A 26,388-nucleotide genomic window follows, 5' to 3' on the forward strand; every position below is an offset into this window, starting at 1 on the left:
CAAGCTGCAGGGCCATGCGTTTACTCCAAGATGGCAGCCAAACTGAAAGAAATTATAGCATGACACAGAAGCATTTGTCTTTGAGGGACATATATTATCTATATCTATATCTATATATATCTAGATCATGTTTATCTATGAAGTATGCACAGTGAAGCCTGAATCCTGGGCAACAGATGGCCTTCTGTGCTCCCTAGCTACCAGTCATTGTCTCAACACTGACTGCTGCTTGAGTAGATGGGCATGGTAATGCATCTTTCGGTCCTGTAGCCTGGAGCTATACAAATCAATTAGTTTGAAGCCATTTTGAGCTAGCTGCTATCGATCTATCCGTTTGACAAGTGATTAATCAAGAGTGATTACTCTTAGCGGTCAGTGAGAAGTAACCATGCCCATGATGTTTAAGAGGACTTTTGCGCCCCATCAGTCATCAATTTTTTTAAACACTGGAACATGTCCTTAACCAATCAGAATAAGCACCTACTCTTAATACAAACGTTCCTGGGCACGTGAACAAATCTCATATTAGCCACAACTTTTGATTCACAAACAAGTCAATAGAAATGTTTGCCAAAAAGTACACTGTTACACAGTGATAACAAAATCACTTGAAGCAAACCAAACAAGAAATTATACTCACATTAGCCTTCATAATAATCAGATTCTTAACTGCTAAAGCCATTAGTTTGGAACCACTTGTCCTACAGCAGATGAAGTTAAGCAATTCAACGTAAAGAGCGGAATGTTATCCCAGAATGTTTCCGAAGAGACAATGACCGAGCAAACCAGGACACAACCATGCATCAGATGTGGCATAAAAACATTAAACCACCACACGCTTATGGCCTCAATGCTTTCCAGGTGTGACAGTTTCCTGTCCTCCAGACATTTAGTCTAGTGTAGGACATACAAGACATAAGCATATTCAAGTATCTCAAAGCAAATAACAATTTAACAAATATAGTTTGGGACGGAGCAGTTTGTCAAGTGCAGGCCAGCATCACCAACGAAAAGGCCATTTACAGCAGCAGACCAGGTCACCGTAAACAGCAGGAACAGGAATGTATCCATAGATTCTGGGTGGTCTGGATTGGTCTGACAGACAGTGAGGGCTCTGGAGAAGGGTGGATAGCACAGGGTTTACCACTGTATAGGGCAATGGGACAGCCTAATAATCATCAGGGTTTAAATGAAGGCTAAGCAATGGCTCGGTCCTTCCCCAGAGAATAGATGGACATTTCTGGTCATGACAGAAATCAGTCTACCACACACTAAGGAAGGCACTCAAGATACTGTTCCTGATCAGGCTGTCTCTTGAACATACAGGGTATCAGTGCAAGTGCATAATTATGGAGATTACTCATTAAAATGAATAAAACTTTAAATCCCATTGCATTTATTTGCCTGTCCCGGACTCCAGAAAGCCCCGTCAAGCTCTGACCCAAGTCAAACACTGACTATGGATTGTTCTGAGGCTGAAGAAAAATACTGTGTTAATGACAAAATGTTGTTTCATGAGCATAGGTGAGAAAAGGTTTGAGCATAGATAAGCTGACAATAGAGGTGCTGGTGTTGACACATGGAGACAGAGTACAAGACAAAGACACAGAGAACATGCAGAGAGAGAGAGAGAGACAGACATGCAGAGAGAGAGAGAGAGAGAGAGAGAGAGAGAGAGACATGCAGAGAGAGAGAGAGAGAGAGAGAGAGAGAGAGAGAGAGAGAGAGAGAGAGAGAGAGAGACATGCAGAGAGAGAGAGAGAGAGAGAGACATGCAGAGAGAGACAGACATGCAGAGAGAGAGAGAGAGAGACATGCAGAGAGAGAGAGAGAGAGAGAGACATGCAGAGAGAGAGAGAGAGAGAGAGAGAGAGAGAGACATGCAGAGAGAGAGAGAGAGAGAGAGAGAGAGAGACATGCAGAGAGAGAGAGAGAGAGAGAGAGAGACATGCAGAGAGAGAGAGAGACATGCAGAGAGAGAGAGAGAGAGAGAGAGAGAGAGACATGCAGAGAGAGAGAGAGAGAGAGAGAGAGAGAGAGAGAGAGAGAGAGAGAGAGAGAGAGAGAGAGAGAGAGAGAGAGAGAGAGAGAGACAGACATGCAGAGAGAGAGAGAGAGACAGACATGCAGAGAGAGAGAGAGACAGACATGCAGAGAGAGAGAGAGAGAGACATGCAGAGAGAGAGAGAGAGAGACATGCAGAGAGAGAGAGAGAGAGAGACAGACATGCAGAGAGAGAGAGAGAGACATGCAGAGAGAGAGAGAGAGAGAGAGAGAGAGACATGCAGAGAGAGAGAGAGAGAGAGAGAGACATGCAGAGAGAGAGAGAGAGAGAGAGAGAAAGAGAGACATGCAGAGAGAGAGAGAGAGAGAGAGAGAGACATGCAGAGAGAGAGAGAGAGAGAGAGAGAGAGAGAGAGATGCAGAGAGAGAGAGAGACATGCAGAGAGAGAGAGAGAGAGAGAGAGACATGCAGAGAGAGAGACATGCAGAGAGAGAGAGAGAGAGAGAGAGAGAGAGAGACATGCAGAGAGACAGTGAGAGAGAGAGAGAGAGAGAGAGAGAGAGAGAGAGAGAGAGAGAGAGAGAGAGAGAGAGAGAGTGAGAGAGAGAGAGAGAGAGAGATAGAAAGAATGAGGGACATGCAGAGAGAGAGAGAGAGATAAAACCTTAAGTAATACAAATTAAAATCAAGTTTGATTTATCACTGATCCAGTGCTGCTAATTAATTAGATTACCCTTTCATAGGAAACTGTGATTCATACGCCTCTGAGGGTTTAAACAATTACAGTGGCTTTATGTGAAGGTAAGACCATTGCATTATACTGTACCCTAACAGGCAACCATAAATAGGAGAGCTACTTGTTTTGGGTCTGAGAGTCAGTCGATGCACATCAGTAAGATCCAGCACCAAAGAACAGCACTTGAACTGCACCACAGCTAACAGCATCTCTTCAGGTAGCATTCAGAGCAGAGCAGAAAGCTGGGAGAAGACCAAGAGAAAGACGGACCACGGTGTCCTTAACAATGTGGAGGTTCACACAGCCATGGAAAACCTTTGTGAACTCGGACAGAGGGGCTTTAAAAGGGCCTTGCGTACCCCTGCACTGCCACACTGCAGGCAGTAGCTCTTCTGTGCTCCTCCCACTCGTGCTGCACGGAACCACAGAATTGTAGGATTCCAGCCTGACAAATATGCTAAAAACAGCCAGAGCCAAAACCTTGGCAGGTCATTGGTCAATCAGTAGGAACACAGTAATTACCCTGTACATAGATCGAACACCAGGAAAGTTGCCAAAAAAGCCATTTTAACATTAATTCAGTGTAATCGTGTATGTATGTGTGTGTGTGTGTGTGTGTGTGTGTGTGTGTGTGTGTAAATCACAGCGTGCTATATGACTTGCTTAATGAAACAATCAGAGCCAATCCAACTTATACCACTTTGCCTGTTGGTTTACTGAGGTCATCAACAGGGTGCCAGAAGTGGGCTGAATAAATCCACAAAAGAACCCAATTTCAAATGTTCTCTGACAGCTCAGTCAAAACAACAGCAAAACCAGAATTGGCAATCAATAGAATAAACTATAAAGAATCTGCCAGAGACGCTCAACACAGCAGAATGAGCCATTGCTGACAGTAAAACTGCATGGTCCTCACAGACTGGCAGTGTTATTAATCATTGGAAAATATTAAGCTCCTATCTTCCCACGATTATTGAGAGAACATTCAAATGTTGCATTAATACATGTAATTTAAAAGGATCTCATGGGTGAGACATGAGATAAATACACTACAGAGATTCTTAACAACATTTACGGTTTTCTTATCTGTGATTACTATTTGCTTGGTTGTTTGATCATAATCAACATTCATATCAAACTTGTTGATAGGCAATAAATGTAAAATGAAAAGCAGCAAAAATATCCACTTGACTTCTACCACATGGGAACAGCCATAAACCAAAAGCCACATTAAACCTTAATATTCAGTGGAAGGAGAAGGCCAGGGTTGAAGGTCAAACCAGTGAAACTAATGAAAACAAGAGACTGTCAGGAGAGCCATTATGTCCTGGTTTGTTGTCAAGGTATGAGACAGAAGAGAGGTGGGATGGAGAGCGTAAAGCGGTTCTTCCATTACATTGGGGCGAGAGGCATGGTGAGGGTAAAGATGATAGAACCCAACAGAGAGGTCATGGCAGGACCTTATTTCTGATCTCCCTGAACTCCCATTCTCTCCCTATATAACAGAACACTGGTTTCTGGTCCAAAGCTCCAGCATGCTTAATCAGCAAATTAATAATCTGCAAGCCTTTTCTTTGACTCTGTTGTATTTCTGTGCTTGTTTTATTTTTTGTACCACTTCATAAACATGTTCACAAGGACACCTTTTGGTGGATTTACTGAATCCTTGTGTTAGTAGAGCTATTTTCCTAAAACTAGGGAGGTCTTACTTCCTAGCAGAAAAAATAAAGTGTTCAAAATGAAGCATAAGTCTGTCGGTCGTTCCTGATGATCTATTTAACTGTAGAGGTTTTCACATTATATGGTAATATTAAGAGGAATTCTGCTTTCTATATCCCCAGAGATAAGCTGTGGTCTATAGCAGTCGTCATGCAACCATTTGACCAAATTCAATACAGACAGGCCACCAAAAACATGGTTATGTTACGACGCATTAATTCTCAAGCATCTTCCATATACACTGATACATTAAGATACAAATGAAGAGACAACTGGCACACAAACATGGCTGGTGTGAAGACTCCCAGGGACAGACGGTTGGTCTACCTGCCATCATCTTCTGGGCTTCATACGGCTCCATGTAGCCATCGTTCTCTGTGCTGGCTTGGGCTACTTTCTCTGTGCTCGGCTGGTTCCCCCCATCAGCCTCGGCATCAAACGGGTCGGCATAGTCGTCCAGGATAATGAGCTGGAGGGAGGAGGGAGAGTAGTAGGTGAGAAAGAAATGTATATATGCTTTGGATCGGGTCGGCTAAAATAAGCATTGTGATTGGACAAAACACATTTTATATTGTGGTAAAACAAGATGTTTACCACAGGTAATCCAAAACACAGAATGTTTACTTTTCCTGAAATCACTGCGACATACACTCAGCTAGGGAAACCCATGAACTTGATCTCCACTGTAAAATCTGAACAATCATGCATCAGCATGGTGTAGAATACTGTACCTTTTTAATCCTTCCCCTCCCCTCCATCTTCTCCCACTGCAGACAACTTTATCGACCACTTTTAAAAAGAAGGTTGATGATATCAGCACCTCATTTACTGTCCACTGGCCACTGGTCCACACACTAACCTTTTTTTCCCTGCTCTCTTTAGATTAAACTGTCCAACTACTAATGTTTCACCAGACAACCTGGCCCAATCGACCACCATCTTCTCCTACCTTATCCACACAATCTTTGGAAACCTTCAATTCTCCACTTCACTCATCAACTCATTCCTAACAACTGGACATGAACCAATTGGCTACAAACCCTCTGAACAAAAGCCTGCTGTTCTCCTCGCTCCCGCAGGATCATGCTCTAACCCAACAACATTCATAGAGTACTTCACCTCAAACAGGAAGTGCCACAGCGTCCAATCCAGGCACAGATCTTCCATCTGGATTACTACAAGCCACTGCTAGTTGGCCTACTACAAGTCATTGTTAGTCGGGCTCCCAGCCATCAAACCCCTATAAGTTATCCACAATGATAAGTGTTCAATCTTCCACCCAAAGTCCTCACGTCTCTGCACTTCTACACACCCTCCAATGGCTTCCATTTGATGCCTGCATCCACTACTAGACCAGTGCTGTCCGAAGTCCAAGTCTTTGGATAACACAGTCATTCTCGTGACCTGTGACATGTCCATGGAGGAGCAAAGGAAACTTGTCTCTCATGCATGGTGGAACCAGCTTCCCATTGACCCCTTTGGAAACACCTTTCAAACTCAAAGTTATTCAAACTACCGTTCATAAATTCAAAATGTTTGAACCCTTTTTCCTTCTAGCACTGACTATTTCACTATGTACTTACTATTACTGGGATGCATGAGGTTGTCCCACACTATCTTAAGGTGAACTCACTTACAGAAAGTCATTGGATGAGAGCTTCTGCCAAATAACCCAAAGATATTTTAAAAACATAAATGCAAACATGTCACAACACCAGCCAGTAGATAAAGGAGGAGAGAAACAAATGTGCACTTTCTTCTACTCTTGAGTTCCACCATCTCGTCTTTAGTCCTCCCTGCAACGGCTAATTATACCATTGCACTCTGACAGTGCCTGCTTTTCAAAGAGCAGGGAGAAAAATATGACAGACCACAACTGGTAAACTATCTTAAAAAGAAACAATTCCAAAGACTTGCACAGAGTTGGCACTGAGCCATAGCTAATTGTAGTCTTGTTCTTGTTACAGAGAATTTCTTGCCGAAGCTGGCAATTAAGTGGACATCCTGTCCTGTGCCCCAGAAACACAGCCGACTCAGAGGATCAAAATCGCTGTCCACACACAGTTACAGCATCTCTTAGCGGTGCAATTTCCTAACGCCTACAAAAACGACTCCCCCTTCGCACATATAATTTCAGTTCCAGATAAAAAAGTGAAAATCTAAAAGTTGAAGGAGGTCTGTCTCTCCCATCTGCTGTGTTGGATAGGGACTCCAAAGATAAAGGCTCACCAGAGGGTTTGGACTAAAGAAGGGTTGGACTGGCAGTACCAGGCAATGAACATGTATGGCCTCACTTCAGTTGAGACTCTAGAGAATCAATAGCGTGCCAGTCTGTTCACCCAGCGGGCAGCCAGACGGGGACTGGGGAAGATGGGCCTAAAATCTGTCAAACAAGGCAATGGAGACATGCCCTGATTCATTTTGTAGATACACTCAGTCAAGCTCATGAGGGTGTACTCAAAATTCAATGAGTGTTACTGTAACTGAAAAAGCTGTGGAACCACTGATGTGGTGGACAGGGCTGGGCAGTTCTATGATGGACCAGGCTAATACATGTTGCTGTACCTTCAACTGACTGCAGAACAGCTACAACCCCCCCCCCCTCCTCCAGACCTTTCCTAGAAACCCAACCCACAGGAACCAACCGAGAGAGGCCCGTTAAGACACCTGCCAAGCCTCTCTGGCAGGGACTAACAGGAGAAACCAAGACATCCAGTAAACTACCCAGAAAGCATTTCTCCCACTCCAGGCACAACCTGGGAAAGCACCACCCTTCCCATTCTGATGCAGTTTTGATTTCACTTCCACAAGATAAGATCTATAAAACTGAATCTAGTGAAAGTGCATATGGCTAAAGAGTGAATGTTCCCCTAACTGTGTAATGCTTCCAGGACGAAGGGAGCAGGTATATGCAGGTATCTGCTCTAACAGATCTACTACACAATGGATGTCATTCGCCACTAGACATGTTTTAAAAGCCCCATAAATGTGCTTCATACTGGCTACTGTGTTGTTACACGCCAAAGGTCTGCCACCTCCTTTTCCATCCGTTTTTGGGAACAGTAGTTTGCCACAACATAATTATAGGTTCCTCCTCTGTTTTGATTTTGTGTTTTTAAAAGAGGACACAACATCCAATGCAAACACTCTTTCGGTTTGTTTTCATACCACAAATATAATATATCGCACTCGCAACTCCCATTCAATTCTACCAGTTAGGTTACAAATGTTCCCGTCCCTGACAGTGAGCTATTTCACCGTTCCAAATGGCAGGTTTCCACAACATGCCATACGGACTATCTGGATTCCCTTTGCACTATATTTCACCTTAGGTCTTAGTGCATATGAACACAGTAACACAGCGCAAAGCAGATCCTAGCAATCCGGACACAAAATAAGAGATGAATCCACCATATGGTCGGAGAGCGTTGTTACGACCAGCCCAGAGCACTGGCAGCCCAGTCTGACTGAACACATTCCATGTGGGGGGAGAGAGAGAACCTTAGTACATGAAGCTGCCTGGCAGGCCAAACCCATCCAATATATATATATATGTAGAGTAGGCAGGCAGAGTACACCAGGAGCCATCTGTGTGCCTTCATGATAAATACAGTGGGAAAAAAATAAACTGAAAGCCCAGTATAGTAATTAAGGGAAAGTACGCCTTACGACAGGCATGACTAACCGCACACTCCCGATACCTTAACCTAGATGGTGGCAGAGGGTATGTCATGACTTGTGACAGTGCCCCACATAGAGGGCACAAATGACTGGAAGGCAGTCCTATTCATTCTACACCTTCCTTTTGGTAGTATGCTGGCGTGACAGACATCTGTAGCCGGCTTAAATAACATTATATTGGATTGTGTGGCTCTTTCATCAAACAGTGGGAACCAAAAAAAAAGACATATATATTACACCAAGTGGAAAAGAACGTTGCAATCAAGCACACTGTATATTTAGACCGGTGACTGGTCTTGTTCGCCAAATTATTTTTCACAATCAGCCAGTGAATGCTTTTCAACACCTGGTAATGTTGCTGCTGCTGAGAAGAGGAAGAGATGAGAGCCATTCTGCTTGTCCTCTGGAGCTTGAAGCTGTTGCTGATACTGAGGCCAGTTCTGGATGGCAGGTTCCAGCCTCCCGCTACCTCCACACATCGCTTATTAGCTACCCCACCAGATTTCCTTTTTTTACTCCAGAAATTTTAATTAGTGTTGACAGGGATATCTATGACTACACTTTAGGAAGATATAACCTGGAATATATTTTCCCCTGAGTTTTTAAAAAGGGTCTCAGAAGTAATATTCTGTACCGTTTGGATGATATCGTAGATTGTAATCATGGCTTTCAGATGGTCCTAATTGGCCACCTGATAGTGTTAATGTCTTTCCTTTTCACATAGCTTCATCACTCCAGATACATTCCTTGAACATTCATGTATTATACACATAATTGTATTTTCCAGGTTGAAACCTTTGGTTCCATGTAGACCCTTTTGAGTTTCAGGTAAAACCTGTGGTGAAAACTGACATAGTCCTACCTAGAACCAAAAAAATAAAAAAAATAAAAATAAAAAGTGTTCTTCCTGGCATTAAGAAAAGACTTAAAATGTAGTAAATTTGACATCCACCAACATTTTCTATTACTTTATTCAGAGAAAAGTTAACTTGATAAACTAGCATACAAATCAGTCACCATTAAAGTGAATGTTGGCAGAGGCCCCAAAACTTGGGTGTCTCCCCTGCCTTAGTGTCTTAGACCACATCCAACCATCCAAGTGGTATTTGGTAAGAGGGGATTAGTTAGCAAGCAGTGGAAGCAGGGGAACATGGAGGGAACCATTAGACTGAGGCTTTGCCAATCTTCCTTCTTGCCTCCCCGCTCTCCTGCTTGCTTCCTTGCCTACCTTCCTGGAGCCTCTGGGTTTGCCTGCCTCTCGCTGCCAGCCTGCCTGTTTCCCTGCCAGCTTGCCTGTTTCTCACCTGCCTGGGGACCCACCATCTGCCTGCTGGCTTGTCAGGCTGTTTTAGAACTAGAGCCAAGCCACAAGACGTCATGAAAGTCAAATCCACTCTCAGTAACAGCAGTCCTGCAGAAGCTTTGGTAAGTAGGAATGTACATTTTATGTAGCCTCACAAAGAAACCTTGTAGCCTTTTGAAAAGTCCCACCAAGCAGGACATATCACTACACAGCAGTAGAACAGGGAAAATGTCCTGATGTACTTCTAACCCACGTTTCACTCCTGCAGTGGCTGATGCTCATAGAAGAATTAGCCACACACAGCTTAACACTCATTGTAGGAATTAAGATGATTTAACCACAACAGGCACCTGCCACTTCACAATGGTATTCCAAACAGTTTGGATTTACAATTTGGCTCCAGTCCTCCATCATTAGAACAGTCTTCCGTCTCCACCACTACCAACAGACGAGTGGATCTAAAAGTCCGGTATCTTAGACCAACAGGAGCTAAAGGGTGGAACATCCATTGTAGTTTGTGGTCATTTCGTAGCTCATTTTGATGGAGTTGGGTGCTAAGCCAATCGGAAATGTCAAAAGTGGCCTAACTACTCAAGTAACGAAAATAAATAGCTCATTATTTTCTAAATATGATGGCCAGATATTTAAAATCAGGGACACGAACAAAGGGGGCATAATCATAATGTTAAATCGAATTACTGAATAGGTAATAAAAGACGTGCGCGCACACCAAACCAAAAAGACGGCCACCTTGAGTAGCAACCAGGCCGGCGACAGGAATGTCACAAGAATGTCACAGCTGGTCCAGACAGGGTGAGGTGTGACAGAGCTACAGGGGGCTGAAGCCACCCCCCCACTTCTAGCCCAACCAGACCACCAGAGTGGACATGCTAGGGAAGCAAGGAGGAGTAACTGAGGGAAAGGAAAAAAAGAGAACTGACGTTTGTGATTTATGTCTCCACGCCACAGGGGATTTCAGCCACTGATAACCTAATACGACTCAGGGCTTAGCAGCTCGATTGCATTAGGGCGTTTCAAAGGGCTCTTTCTGCTGCTGATGCCATTTTGTTCTTAAGTAAAAAAAAAAAAAAAGTTAAAAAAAACGCTATTATAGTATAGAGGGGCATAAGGACAGGGAAGGCAAGACTATTTATATGTACAGCAGGCTGCCAAGAATAATCCCTAAATTGTAAGGCCCAGTGCAATACATTTTTTATATATTTTTCAATTTGTTTGATGAACCAAACAATTTAGCAACCTGAAAGGAAATGGTCAACATATTTGAAAAACAAAAACTATACTGAAATGATTGTTTAACTGCAAAACAAATGGAAATTATTTTAGTTATTTTCCCCCATACTAAACCTTTGACAAAACAGGGATTTTCAAGCTTATGTTTTTGTAATGAGATTTTAAACCACTGATTCTGGCCAGCGGGTGGCTGCCACCAGACGGAGATGCGAGCTCAATCGTGGTTATTGGCTGGAGAACACACTCCCCTCCAAGGTCAAAAAGCGGTAAATACTTCTTGGTTGTGCAAGTAATGCGATGCAAAACGGCTTAGCAAGATGCACATCAGAGGCACAATCCGGATTCGAAGTAGGACGATGCATCTGTACTGCAAGGCAGCGACTTCACAGCCAGGCAGTTACTTGGAACTTCAATATTCATGCTGATTCTTTTTTCCCGTTATCAGGATGGGAACACTGGTGGGGGGTCGGATCCTCTCTGGTCGGAGAGGAGTGTCAGTGGTTTGATCCTATCAGATGTTTGTTTTGGATCGGTTCTGCCATCTATATGCTCAGACGTTGAAGGATAGCCACAGGCATGAACAATGACGGCAGTGAATACAGAACACGGGTTGGACAGAAAATGCAAAGCCCATCTTGGGATGTTTTGAGTACACTACTGCAGAGGACAAAAGCAAATGTGTGCCTAGTTGAGAACTGGGACATCGTGTCTGACAATTTAAGAAGATATGCCTTAGGTCCAAATGTTAATTGTGAATTTCATTATTTCTGCTGTACTTTGTGCGGTTTAGAGTGACCATGTTTGATAAAAATCCACAGTAAAATCCAGACTTTTTTTTGGCTGAAGATACATTTTAATGGCCCTTCAGAAAAGAAAAGTTCCTTGTTGAAAAATTCTCTCTAAAGCTTGAAAATTATAACAAATGTATGTTATCAGACCCGTGGTCAATGACCCAGGGCATGGACAGAATGTTCTTCCCCATGTGAAATAGTTTCACAATTAAGGCCCGCACTGTCCAGGGTAGAGGGGTTGGTAATCAAACATTGGTTGCCTTTAGTCATCACGCTCTGGCAATTCCTTGTGGCGGCCTGGGAGCATTTGAGCTCAATCAAGGTAGAGTAACAGAGACTGGCATCGAATCTGTATGGCAAAAATGACTGTCCTAATGATGGGAGTTGTGGCAGCAACGGTTTTGAGCAGTATGATGGGGTGTGTCAAGACTGTTTTGAGCAGTAACTCACAATGGTGATACTAAATGAAGGGGAAACATAATTATGTACGAAACAACTTAATAGGCTATCTTTATGTTTAGGTTACCGATCAAAAAAATCTTGTCTACGGTTTCTCATCTGTTGGCTGGCTGGCTCCACATGGGGAAACTAAGGTTCCAGCTTCCAGAAAACAGTTACTTTCAAACCAGGGATTGAGGTAGGAGTCATTTTGCTCTGTCTTACTTCAAGGTTTCCAGAGCAATTAATTTTAAATGGGAAATGCATCCAAAGATAACATCATACAGTGTACCCACTGAGAAAAAAAATTTCAAAATCATATTTTCAACATCTTTACAACCTAAGACCTCTCCAATGCTTGTAGGGTACCACCGAATGCTTCAACATATCTTGACCTATAAACACAGGATACATGCACTCAGCTCAGCTCCAGTCATCTGTACATAACAGCTTGGCATTAAACATACCCACAAGGCAATTCATTTAAGCAGAACCAATTGCAACGTCTGCTGTCGACAATACCCAATAAGATACTTGTAAGATTAAGAAATGTGAATCTGGTTAAGAAGAAATTATATCCTATTTTAGAGCTTGTGTCAGCTGGCGGGTTATATTCCTCTCACATACGTAAGGCTGCTTTATGCGCCCTGTACCTCAAAACACACATTATAGAAAAAGACTACAGAAATTGAGCTTTTCCCACAATGCAGCACGGTCATTCATGAAACTTTACGGAGACGTCGCTTAAGAGACAGTTTTCCTGGGATTCAGCCTGTGGGTTTATGGGGCTCAGCAAGGACGTGCCAGCACTGTACGCCTACTTAAGAATCAGGGAAGGTGCCTACTGGTAACTAATTAAATTACTATGTTTTCCATTAGCTCCGTTTTTTTCAGTCTAAGGCAATAAATGCTAAAGCAAAAATAAGTGGAGGAGAGCACTTCTCATAAAAGAAAATGGAGAAAAAAAAATCTGCCGCTTAATTCATTTGTCAATTTTGCTTTTAGCTTTATTAAAGTCCTCTCAGATGTTCCAAGGTTCATGAGGGAAAAAGACAGACAAATTTTTAGGGCTAGAGAAGACCTGTGGGAAAATAATAAAAGAGATAAAAGCACACACAGAGATCAAGATGTGCTCTGCTGTTCCGATACTAAGAACTTGATGTGAAGTGACGAAACTAGGTAGAAAAAGAGACCTCCCTTCTCAACATTGCCCATGGATACATTTCCCCAGTTCCTGTATAGATGCCTAGCTGAAAAGGAGTGGTGGAGTATTTAGGCAACACATGCTACTTCAACCAGCATGCACTGCTGTGAGAGGATCATTTTTAGCATCTTTGCACTGTGTTCAACAATCATTCTCACATGTGTCTGTGTTGTTCAAAGCACTGCTTAAACCATTTTATGTTGACTTATATATTAGCAGCTCTTTTTAGATCCAGACCACATGAAACAGCGGTCTTTAGATCTCTGGGCTGCTGCCCATGTGGGGTGGCTTTTAGCACGGCAGAAAAATACCGCTTTTTTAGCACTTGGAGAAGTTGTTCAGGGTGTCATTGTTCATATACTTTGAATGGGAACACTTGCAGACATAAAAGTGACACTATTACTGTGCAAACTGGGACGAAGTGAAAGAAACACTAGGGCTGCCATATAATGGGAGAAAGAGTACTTTGCCTTGAAAGAAGAGAGGTGTATTTGAATTAACAATGTTCCACATAGTTTCAACAGAAGATGACAATGACAACACTGAATCAAGGTTAATAATGCATTGCATTTGAAAAAAAGAAAAAAATCACCCAAAATCCAGGGGCATTCTGTTATTTGTATTCATGTCACCGCAGTTGACAACCCGGTCAAACGTCAATCAAAAACAAACATTGACCAGGTCTGTAACCAGTTCGGCGTTTTAATCTTAAGCGGCTATGATGTAGGGCCACGCAGTGTGAGGCCCAAACTGGCAGGGCAACTCCGGCTTCACAAAACACATGTTCTCCCACACTAAAATAGGGGAAACCAGGTATGAGGGAGAATGAAATCATGTTGATCATCTATGGAGGGATAGTATTATAATGACAGAGGTAGCTAAAACTATACTGAATATCTGTACTTTGATTGCTTTAAGAAAAACAGTTTTTCCGCTTTGAACACTATTTTACGTGATATTGTAGCTAGTGATGGCCATTCGAGGCTTCATTACCGTTCTTCTAGCAGCAAGATATCATATCATGCAAACCCAGATTTTATTTTTCACAATAAAAGCCATCATTGAAATATATAAGGCAACATAGTTATCAATCTAGTCGGTACATTTTATGTTTAATGTCCGTTCCAAAGTTGTTCTTGTCGGTTGTTTTTTTACAGACTAGATTGTTAACTATATTGCCTTATAAATATCAATGATAGATTTTCTTTATCAAAATAAAAGCAGAGTCCTGCCAGCACAATATTTTGCTGCTTAAATAAGGCTAATGAAGCCTTGTTTGGCCATCACTAGCTGTAGCACTGCCTGCCACTGAACGTCAGTGAAAACCTTTTGCTGCACTGCCACAGTATCGGCTTGGCTACGCCGACACGCTGAGCCAAGAGGCAAACAGTATCAACAGGACAAAACTCTGGAAAGCAGAGTGGCAGGTCACTCACTGAGCCACCTTATTTTTTTTCTTATTCACCATGAACGTTTTTCTATTTCACCGGAGCTCACTGAGCCTGTACATTCACAGGTGCTCATTTATTTCTAACCTAATAACACAGAACCTCTGCCCGGGAACCCATGGGTAATTCTTAACCATCCTCCAGGTCTCACAGGAATACGCTGCCTGCTGTAACTCCTCCGCCTTTCTCCTACAATTCCTTCTGTATTCCCTTTTGTCATATCATCCCTTCGTATTAAAGAATGTCTCCTTTCTACGCTCCCAGTTCCCTGCCACCTCAACCATGACCAAGTCCCCCCTTCTCCCCAGAGACACCCTGCTGGCACAAGGAGAACCTCGGCTGGAGGGTGGCAGCCTGGACCAGTTTAAGGTGCTTTTAATATGAGACATTCAAGATTAACACTCGAGGACATGCTTGGAAAAATCTAATTTCCTTTCTCTGCTCTCTATTGCCCCGAAATAGATTTATGATGGAATTCAAGGAAGAGGGAGAGTTGGTTGAGCCGTGCTGAGGAATAGGATCGCTCTACTAGATTCAACGCACACACACACACACAGAGAAGACGGCCTAATATAAAGTGTGGTTTGCTATGCGAGGGAAAGAGCCACAGAAGACAGAACATTACATAACTGCTAAAAGCAGGGCTTGTCAGGAATAACAACAATGTGAATCCAGTTAGCATGAACTTTTTGATTTGGGTTTGTTATTTATATCGAGTAGGGGAAAACAAAACCAGGCGGGTCCAGGAGCCAGCTCGTCATAAACAAAGCAGGGGAGTTTGATGAGAGTAGAATGACTTGATTGCGGTCGGAAGCGCCGTGGCCTCAGATAGCCTTCGTGCGGTGGGATTGCGGGGAGAAGGCGGCACGTCAGACCTAACAGCTTGGAAACTGACAATAGAACTCGCAGGCAGGCTGGGCGGAGTCCCGTATCACTGCCATCGCTACGGGGCTTTCCACATCGCAGGAGAGGGAGGGATGGGAGATAGGGAAGAAGTCTCCAAACTGACCTCTCTGCAGCTGGACCTGACCAAGAAGTCCTTAACTGAACCTCCGCCACTACAGCGTTGTGTTGATACAGTACAAGGTGTCACAATCCCAACCAGTTAGGTCAAGTTGGAACCTGAGGAATATTAACCCGGCCTGGATATATTTTAACAGAGATTCCAGCACAGAGTCAACATTCCCAGACAGCTCGAGAGTAGCGAGCCAGCGTAGACTTGTCCAGCCCCAGTCAAAAGGGAATGCCACCAAGTTGTAAACACTTCCCGTCAGGAAAGGACCACTTCCTTAATCCTGGAGCAACCCTCTTGTTCCTTATTTTCCACTAAACAAAAGCAGACACTCAGTGGTCTAGCTGCTTTACCTTTGGTCCAATCACTTAACCAAGCCATTCATATAGCGGCTGAATAAAAAAAAAGAGGCGATCACCTACAGATAGAGCCACCCCTCAATGTAAGAGCAGTAATACAGTAACATTGGTTATTATGGAAGTGAAAACAAAAAGACAAATCCACTAACCCAACCCCTAATTGTGTTCTATGAAACCCCAGAGAAACATCTGTGCCTATTCAGGCCTTAGCCAGTTCACAAGGTGCCTGAGGATACACTAACCTAGCTCCTGTAGCACGCGCACACACACACACACACACACACACACACACACACATCGGTCAGAGGGCCCAGACAACTAGCTGTCCCACTGCTAACGAAGGGCCCCCATACTGACTAAGAAGCCGGGACAGAGAACAAGTAATGGTCATAAGAGTCACAAATGGTTCAGTTTTTCAGTAGCTGAATGAAAGCAGATCAAGGAATTGTATTCCAGTAATGCTAGCTGGCAGGTGTGTTTTCATTTGTTTACATTTTTCACCAGCAGCGACCAGAGAGGAAGACTGTATGCTATGCATGCAGAGTTGAGTGGCCTGGTTTTTTTAATTATACTGAAGTAATGATGAACGGGATTTCCTCTGTGATGAGATTATAATGCGGAGTTGCTCACCCTTGGAAACGCTGAACTGACCACAACTACCTTTGCTGCCCATCTATGGCCGGCTTTCAGATCCTGATCAAGTTATTGTCATAGCCTATATATATTTTGAAATTACGTTATTAACATATTAAATATTTTGTCACCATGCACCTTAAGGACCACAAAGTAGATGAGTATTTTGAGAGACATCCTGGTCACACAGGTTTGTACACACAGGGTGTACGTCTTTAATTGGCAAATACAATCAACTCAATCCCATCCTAATAAGAACAAATACAAAAACAATACAGCACGACCCCTCCCCACACTTGACACTAGACAAATCTTAAGTTATATTTAATAAACCCATTTAGCGTGGGTGTGACAGCAGGGGTTTGAGCACTTAGGGATGAGATGGAGGGCCGTCCTACTGTCGACCAGCGGGGCGGTTAAAAATACCCAAGCTTCATTCACACTTTGTGTTTCCTGGATGGCATGAAACCTCCGGGCTCAATTTGTTGCCTTTGAATGAGTGTGTGACGACGTGTCTACACACCAGGACTCCCCTTACAGCCGGAGTCAGTGTGTCATTAAACAGTGCCATGTGTCCACAGACAACCCCCATGGCCGCAGTAGTACATCACTGCCTGCATACAGGGCTAATCATCTTGTGACTGGTTGGAATAACAAGCGGGTTGTACGGCGGAAAGCCAAAGGAATAGGGCCTAAAAACAATCAGCTGAGGTTGCTAAATCTTTCAGGATTTACTATGGAAAAAGCAATGGAGGAAAACTCTGGGCACTTGGGAGAATATTGAGATATGTTATACGTTTAAGTACACTATCCAAAGAATTTCTGAAGAAAAATACAAAAACATTTTGTAGCGTAACACACTGCAAACGTATAACGCAGTACACCATACGTAGCACACCAATAAAAACAGGACCTTTTCAGTTCGTAAATACACTTTTACAAACAGTGGCTGATATTCAACAAAGACACTGGAGTGCCTCTTTAAATTGATAATCATGTTTTCCCGCATTTTGAGAATTATGCATCATAAGTTTTTCAGAAATGGTAGATGTGATTCAAGTATCCCGATAACCTCAAAAATCATAGGCATTTCACATGGGAGTTCTATCCCCATAGATGTCATTCTGCGCACTCCTCTCTCCCATTCAGAATGACATCATTCCGGTTGGTTGAGGCGGGGTGTAAATAAATGTACTGTACAGCTTTGCTGGCCCAGCACCAGCATAACACTGGGTTCCTTCCTCTCAAACAGCTCTTCCAGGATTGCTGCCATAGGAATTCAGAAAGTGTACCTTTACTTACTCCCAGTGCCACCGTTGAAGACAGAACAGCAGAAATCCTGCCTGGGTGTTTAATGGGGGTATTGTTGTTGGAACATTTGGCTGCCCGGTCCACCTGGAAAAGCTTGATAATCTGTTGCCGTAATACAATACTGAGGGTTGCTTTAACAAGGCAGCTGGGATAACTTGAAGTTCTACAAATGGGTGCCCCTCCTGGACACTTCAGAGAACAATAATGTGATTGATATCAAATACAACAGTTCTCCAACTGGAACAGAAGGAGATGCTGCGCCAAAGCAATCATCCTAGAGCACGCTCAGCTGTAATTACGAGAATGCGTATCCATGGCAACCAACAACTACCTGGGATTTTGAGAGCAATTATAAAAATTTGCAGAAATATATATTTTTGTAGGAAAATATGAGTGAATATATAAAACTGTGGCCGGCAGCCAGGGTTTAGAGCATCTACCATCTAAGCTGTAACAAAAACTGTTGCGGACTCTAATACCCAAACCAGCGAGGTATAAAATAATGATCTGTTGTTCTGTCCCTGAGAAGGGTAGTTAACCCAAATTGCTTCCGAGGTTGTTGCAGTAAAATAAGGGGGTGGAAACAAAAAACAAATAATATTTAATGAAAAGCTTCATTTTGTTTACCACCATGGATCCAAATAGCTTTAAATTCCCTATCACAGCGCTACTTAGTCTCTCTGGTCCTCAGGAGCAATATCTTTGTTGGTTATACTGTTCAGTTATTTGCTTTCTTAAAACTGTACACCAATCAAAGAAAAGGCTCAGTATGTGCTTAAACGCTGTCCCATTATACTCTGTAACAAAGCGTGCCTTTATCACGTTCTACGTCAGCTTACCAGAAATATCCCTCTAGGATTGAGAAGATAACCTTGCTCAGGTGTTACAACAGGAAACTACTTTCCAAACACAAACAATTAGATAGAACTATGACCCATTTCAGGTTTGACAGACTTCTTCCTTGGCAATTCAGTGTAAGTAAACAGGGCTAGTGTTTGTATGGAGGTGAGAGGAGAAGGGCACTTCCTTTAACATTCTGACATTCAGCTATCAGAACCTGGCAGCTTTCATCTGATAGTCTCACATGTATAAGACGGCTTAAACATCTTGAGACGCTGCATATCCCATGACAGATTCTGGTAGCCTGTTCTCATCCACCACCGGGAGGTCAGTAGGCCAGGAAATGTTTACGTATGACATTTCTTCTATCACCACCAGGGCTGAGAGGAGAGAGGAGCAGAGTGGGAAACAGAACAACAAAGTGGTAGCAGATGCATTAATCACATTACCCTGAAGACAGGAATGCCAGAGTCAAGGCTTTAGACTAAATCAAGCCTTTGAGATAGTGAGGGAATAAAGCTGAGGAAAGTTCAGACCACCAAGCACTGCTAATCTACAAACAGCCTTGATTCTCTCACACACACACACACACACACACACACACACACACACACAATTAAACCATAAAATACTGAAACAGATTGGAACTGAGAGCCAAAAACAAAGACACGTGGTGAGCCCACAGCATGTCTATTCCACGTGTAAAGAGCGTTGTTTCAAACCCCCACGCGCTCTTGAAACGCTACTTGTAAGCAAATTACAGACAACGGTCCCTTCAAGGACATAGCCGAACAACACCTGATTGGCTCATGGCAACTCCTCGGATTCCATTATCTGCTGTGCGACCGGGGCTGGGAAGCATCGGGGAGGCTCAGGCCGCCCACAGCCAGCAATCACGTTGAAGAGACGCTACGAGGACTAACAAACTCCCCAAAACAGGGACACGTACAGTAGAGATCAGATGCATGTAAAGACACAAAGGAAATACATTTGAGAATTAAAAAATAAATATAAAAAGAAAAAGTGTGAAAAGTATGAACAAAGCACATGAACACTACGGGCCACCCGGTGGCATCATTAGACTAAAAGCCATAGGCGCTTATGATGTAGGTGAACCACCGAGCTACAGGCCATTGGAAAGGAGGAAATTACCAGGCAATAAATCTGTCCATGTGAATGTCTGTGGGACAGCTGCAGCATGTGGTGTGGTAATGATCCTATAGCACTCCTATACATACAGTGTAGTACATGTGTACTGGCTGACATAGCAAGTGCTACAGTGGGCCGTCTTACCCGGCTAGAAGACACCACTGTCCAGGGAGTCAGAGCCCATGCACTCCTCGTGGTTAAGGACCATGCAGGAATTCATACCCATAAAGGCTCACAGCCTTCCTTTTGGCACCAGGGTTTTAAAAAGAGACAGATACGCCCTACTGCTTATGTTTACACAGTTCTAGCCGCCAACACCACGGCTGTGCCCTTGAGAAGTTAGCACGGACTGCTTAGATGAGGCCAGGCTTGGTCAGGGGGAAGTGCTTGCAAGATGACGAGACGTTTTAATTAGCGGGATAATAATTGATCATTTCCCTCTCCGCACTCTCCCATGAAAGTTCTGTTGTTAGAAACAGGAAAACAACACATTACGCCAGCGGTTTTACCTGCGGCCGGCTCCTACACGCTCCTCGTCGTAACAGGAAGTGGACAATAGAGTCCATGGAACGGAAATTACCGCAAGCCTAAATAATCAAATATACATAAATCAGTATGGATGACCCACCCCACCACCACCACTGAACAACTCATTTAAACGTATTGAAAGAGCTTTGGAGTGCTGAGATTAGACAAAACACTAGACGGCGTGGAATGGGCTATTGGCAGCCCGATCATTAGGTAAGCAGTTATATAATTACCATCCACTAGTCAAGTAATTAAAACATCAATGGTGCTAACACTGTAACAGGACGGTGGTCCGGTCCTCTTTATCTGTCTCTCTGTGGTCAGCATCCAGCTATTCACTAGAGACTGCACAATTCACTAGCTTGTAGTTTCCTGTATGGTCCTCACGAATTGTGATTTATGACCTCGTACGGTTTCCTTTCATTTACAACCAAATACGAGGGGTTTCATATTTTGTAGACATGAACTAAGAAAGAAATGTCTCAGTACGTCACCACTTTCTATTTTGTTCAAAGAAAAAAATAATACAAACTTACTGATAACACATTCTCATTTGAACCAATGACCTGAGAGCAATCAGGGTTAACAGGCTTGCTCAGAACCAGAAGCATTTCTTCACATTCCTGGCTTGGAGATTTGATTTAGCAAACTTCTGTTTACTGGCCAGACGCGCCACCGCTAGGCTACCTGCCGCCCAAAACTTGAGCAACATTGAAAAATCTTAATTTCTTGTGAAATAGCATGTCAGAAGGATATTATGCAGTATTATTATAATATGCAGTATTATGATTAGATGAAACTGCCTGACACATCAAGCCTGTCTACACCCCATCTTTTGTGGCTATACAAAATGACACAATGATTGAGAAACCAAATGAAAAGAATGTTTTCACAGTATGAGGGCAGTGAGAACCTTACACATCTCAGTTGTGAATAGATAAACAGCAGAGAGTTGAAGAACAATCATATCCTAACTTGCCTGTTGACGATTTCTGAGGCTAGCTCCTTTATACTGCAAAGACCTAGTTACAACTACCACCAAAACAAGGACAGCTTAATTATTTGTTTCCAAATGCAGTTAATTTGAAAAAGGAATATCATACATTTCAGCTGACAACTATATAAGTCGGTCTAACTTTAACTGCACCAGTTGTGGATTTCATTCCTTACACTGATCCAATCAAATTTCATCATGTTCGAGACTGCAAGGTCCCAGAATAATCTACCTGGCTGCCAGCCCACAGCAAAGACGGGGGAGGCTGAGAGACAGAGGAAACAGTATTTTCCTGCTTGAGAATGCCATGGCTAAATACGCTCTAATTAACATTAGATTGTGTTCATTGTTTAATTAGCCAACATCCGTCAGTTACTGGAGGAAACTGCAAGCCTTGATTTTTCAGTTTTAATCTGATGGGCAGCCCTGGAACATTGTTCAATATAAAACACAACACGGTCATCACATTCAACTGAAGACAATGTTATTTTCAGAAATGTAAAAACAAAATCACTGTCATTATAACGACAAGGTTTTTCAGGCTTTTAAATGGCCGGCGAACTACTTTGCTCATTGCCATTTGACACTAGTAACCCAATGCATGTGAACATGTCAGTATCAACTGAACAATCTCGCTTAGCTGAACATTGTTATATTATTATTTCAAAAACCTAAGCAGTAAGTTGTATTGGCTATAATACCATGACAGAGCCTAATTAACCTATGTTGTAGAACAATTACCTTTTCTTTATTATCGTGTTCAGCTGGTGGTGAAGTGGGAGATTTTACGTTCGCAACAGCAACAGCTTGTGTTATGACACCACTGCCCGGAGTGGGGATGCTTTTTTCGATTGTTTCCACCTTTATAAGTCGGTGTTTTGGTGACCCATACTTCATGTCCGGCGACCCGATAGAACCAAGGCCAGTTCCAAAAGAAATATTTCCGCCTTCCTTGTACGGATCTTCGAAGTCCAGTTCCTTTTGTAGTTTGTAAGCAGCAAGAATGTCCGGTTGCGCGGGGCTTGGATAGAGAGAGGTTGCCCCGGAGCTTGGTTGTTGGTAGCCAGGCGCACCGGTCACAGTGGCATGACAATGTCTGTAGTCCGGTTTCGGGGGCGCAGGAGGTGGTGCTTTGGTAGTTTTGAATCCTAGGTGTTCCTTGAACCATCTGGCCATGCTGCCAGTGCATTGCTCACAAATCTATTTAAAATGTTGGTCCACCTTTCCTGCCAATATCCTACTCTTTCCGAGCCGTGTATAACTATATTTCACCACGACTGGCTTCTGACTGTTTTTCCAGCTCCTGTTCTGTTGGTCTACTGCTCTGACCAGCGCAGTCACAGGCACTTTACTGATCTCCCGCAACTCTATGACACTACCGTTCTGACAGCAGAGCGCTCTCTGTGGCAGTACGGAGTCCTCCCAGCTACGCAACACCGGAGAGCGCTTGTGCAAGCCTGGGATACATACAATTCCCTGTCCTCTTATCTGAAAACATTCACTGCCACCTACCGGACTACCGACAGCCTACTAAACGGTTGCTTTTACTTTACTCAAAATATAAATTTGGAAGATGTCTTTCATCATCATGCTCAATGTAATTTAGATTACACTAAGCTACTTTGTGTTCAGGTGCATGTTATGTCCTCTCCCACTCCACCCCCATTCCATCAATGTCCATGTGTAGGCAACAACGTGTTTGTTACATGGTTGGGCAGCACACACGTACTGAAGTGTAAAAGGCTTGCTCTCAAACTAGACTGTGAGTCTCCAGATGGCCTCTTGCTTTTCTGATTGTAGCCTACGTTGCATTGAAAATAGGAGTGAGGGACAGGTGCGCTGTAATCAATGGAACCACCGCCAATCGCTCCGCTACCGCAAAGCTTCATTCAAGAGCATCGGTTTAGTGCCCCACAAGAAGAGTAATACCTAACAAAGTAATACCTAACGTAATCCCTTAACTCATATAGGACTGAATATCCTACTCGCAGACATCTTAAAATTAAATTACGTCAGTACAAATTACGTCAGTACCTTTTTCAGGAACTGCATGCACTAAGGCATAGAGTAAAAAAAAAAAACTCCCCAAAGTCTCCAGCCCCATCACAAGGACACGGAGGATCATGTGGTAAACACTAAATTAATTCCCCCACTCAAACGTCGCTGACGCCTTACAATGACTGTTATAAGACCTCAAGGCTTAACGTACCATGCAACCGTTGGTTGATGCATCCAAAAAACGACCGCTAACTTTGCAATCTAGGGGAGGAGCATAGACCTAATCACCAATCGGCCATATTTGCTAAACCATTTGAGGAGATTGGATGATTTGATTGGTATAGGTTGCATTGTGAATGGCAATATGCCCCCCCCCCCCCACAATATTTGTATTCCCCCTTATTCACTTTACTGATTTGGATCTTTTCCAATCGTTCAGTACACCAGTACACCATGTCATTCATGAGTCTTCCGTATTAAAATGTACTAATACTACTATTTTAATCTAATACATGATAATAGACCAAATACCTGTCTTGGTCTATTAGGTTGATAATAAATGAGACTCAGAGATCCAAAAAATTAAAAGACTAATGCTATCTTCTCTTTAGTCATTGTCCTTATTATTATGAATAAATCTGATCAGTTTATTCGAGTCCACAGTTACAGTAAGCTATCAATAGATATAATAACATAAGTGATATTTATTGGAATTAACGTTTCTTACTTAGGAACGTTAAGGATGATAATATGAGATACTAGGAGACCAGAAAGATTGAAATACTTATTTCCTCATTAGCCTTCACACTTTACATTAGAAAGGGGTTAGTTATAGTAATACCAACCAGTTTGCAGCTGTTTAAATTTGAGTCAATGAGAGAAGCTTGCAATGTAGTGAATGTTGTGTTCCTTAGCTGGCAAGGTGACAGTGTTTGTGTCTACCGTCTGAAATGCACTCAATGCATGTAGCTAACGTGAGCTTAATTCAGTAAGTTTGTTTTATGTTGATATGATTCACACACAATACTAGCTGAATTTGCAGAGCTCCAGTAGCGAGCAAACTGATGGCGCAAACTAAAACAGTATTACAACACTAATTTGTGTACCTCTCAAGAATTGCTCATGCAATTGTCCCCTCCAAAGTTGATATCAGATTTTCACCCCTGCAACTGAGGCTGTCTGCATTTTGTAGTACAACTTAAAAGGAGTGTTTGAGCAAGTATATAGCCAAAGTTGGCCATTTGCAGTTATAGAAATCAAGTGTAATTCCGTGACTGATCTCACGTAATGGAATTGTGTGCTACTGAACCTAATAAGACATGTGTATTCAACTTTTTTTAGGGGCGGAGCCTGCTGTTTTTCTGTTCTACCTCATTAATAAATTGCACCCACTTGGTGTTCCATGTCTAAATAAATCCCTGATTAGGGGGTTGTAATGTAAAAAAATGGAGTGGAACTGGCTTCGAGGGACAGATTTGAATATCCCTGCCATAGGAAGTCACCAGTTTAATATTTCAAAATGGTGAACGTCCAATGGGGACACTCAGGCTACAATTACCTTTTGGACTCTGGAGTCCTCATTTCATGAGGTTAACTGCCAACCGCCTTTATTCACTATCTCAAAACCAAATGGAGGTCAGATGGCTGCCCAGTGTCCACCTTACACTTATTTCAATGTACATATTAGTGAGGGGGGGGAAGGTTGCCTGTGTAAATGCTGCCATGGAAAAAAGGGACAGCAACATGAGCCTGGGATGCAGCACAGTGGATTTTTATGAAGCAGTATTTCTTTTTAATAACTTCACACCCTCAGGCATGGAGCACAACATTCTGCCTCAGGTTTAACCCTGAAAGGCCCATAGGGAAGGCAGAGGCAGCAGCAGCAGCTTCATATATTGAAGATTAATACTAACATCTATTTTCTATCCTGAAATCTTGCCATGCACTTTGGAGACAGGTGAAGTCATTCCCCATCTCACCCAATACCTGTCTGACTTTGTTCTCACAAAGGCATATCTGATGTGGAGCCAAATTGTGCTTAACATTTTCACCACCCAGACAAATCACAGGTGTTTCTGTTATTAAAAAACCTGAAAACATATTGAAAAAGTGCTAAAAACAGGGGTGAAGACATTCACCTCAACAGGGAGAGGTTGTGAATGCAGGCATTAACCCTGGTATAGGTCCCCTCTGGAAGACAGCTGACCCTTAGTAATACTCACTTTCGTACTTTAACTTGATTGACTAGAAAGGAAAATAAAGGTTTCAGTTAAAACCATGCAGTGTGGTGGCTACGTTGTACACCACTGGGCAATACGTAATCAATGTGCAGGTGCTCACCATGTGCCCCATTCTGTCGTCACTCAGGCACTCCAGCATCTTGGCAATGCATTGCATGGCAGGTAACAGACACAGCTCCATGTAACCAGTGGAGTGCTGCAAGGCTGGAGTCTACAGAGTAACAGTCAGTTCTGTTACGAATACACTGCTGTATCTGCACTTGCACTTGCCACTCTATGATTACCTTCTTCTGGAGTTATAAAAAAATGTCATATTGGTCAAACTGTTGTCCAGTGATCAGAACTCACCCATTCACAATGAGCAGAATGATCATGGAGGATCCTCCATGATAACGAGACAGCTGCAGCAGCTGTGAGAGATGGTGGATAGTGGACTGAGTCATAGTCCAGGAGGGTCAGCTCCTGGAGGTACATAGCCAGCCCATGCCCGAAAGGATCCAGCTGGGCAAGGGAAGACTGTACACCTTCAAGATCATTCCTTGCCACAACGTGTCACTGAATAATGGGAACTGTTAGATTGACGATCAGTGATGGCACGCCAGTATGTAGCAAGCCACTCGTTTCAGAAATTCCGAAACTCACCAAGGCAATCTTCGCAGCTCTCCTCGGAAAGTGAACGGGTGGTGGTCGTCCCATTTCATAGTTCAGGGCTTTCAGAATAGTCCTCTCCATAGAGCGGATCTTAGAA

At 43.0% G+C, this 26,388-nt stretch overlaps 1 protein-coding gene across 11 annotated transcripts in view; it reads right to left on the minus strand.

The window, feature by feature from the left end:
- Positions 1–26,388, minus strand: part of LOC105015506 (SH2 domain-containing adapter protein F) — a 101,827-nt gene that overhangs the window by 70,910 nt on the left and 4,529 nt on the right. For 7 of the 11 annotated variants that reach the window (XM_020054785.3, XM_020054790.3, XM_020054796.3 and 4 more), the window contains exons 4-7: positions 26,283–26,381; positions 25,989–26,156; positions 25,741–25,851; positions 4,788–4,929 (exon numbers count right to left, since the gene is read on the minus strand). In XM_020054785.3, the coding sequence (XP_019910344.2) occupies positions 4,788–4,929; positions 25,741–25,851; positions 25,989–26,156; positions 26,283–26,381 (520 nt within the window). Of the gene's footprint in view, positions 1–4,787; positions 4,930–22,143; positions 23,489–25,740; positions 25,852–25,988; positions 26,157–26,282; positions 26,382–26,388 lie in introns of those variants that run through there. The other 4 variants (XM_020054789.3, XM_010878711.5, XM_010878768.5 and 1 more) reach the window with 4 other exon arrangements.

Source organism: Esox lucius, chromosome 2 (assembly GCF_011004845.1).
Source record: "Esox lucius isolate fEsoLuc1 chromosome 2, fEsoLuc1.pri, whole genome shotgun sequence".
NCBI lineage: Eukaryota > Metazoa > Chordata > Actinopteri > Esociformes > Esocidae > Esox > Esox lucius.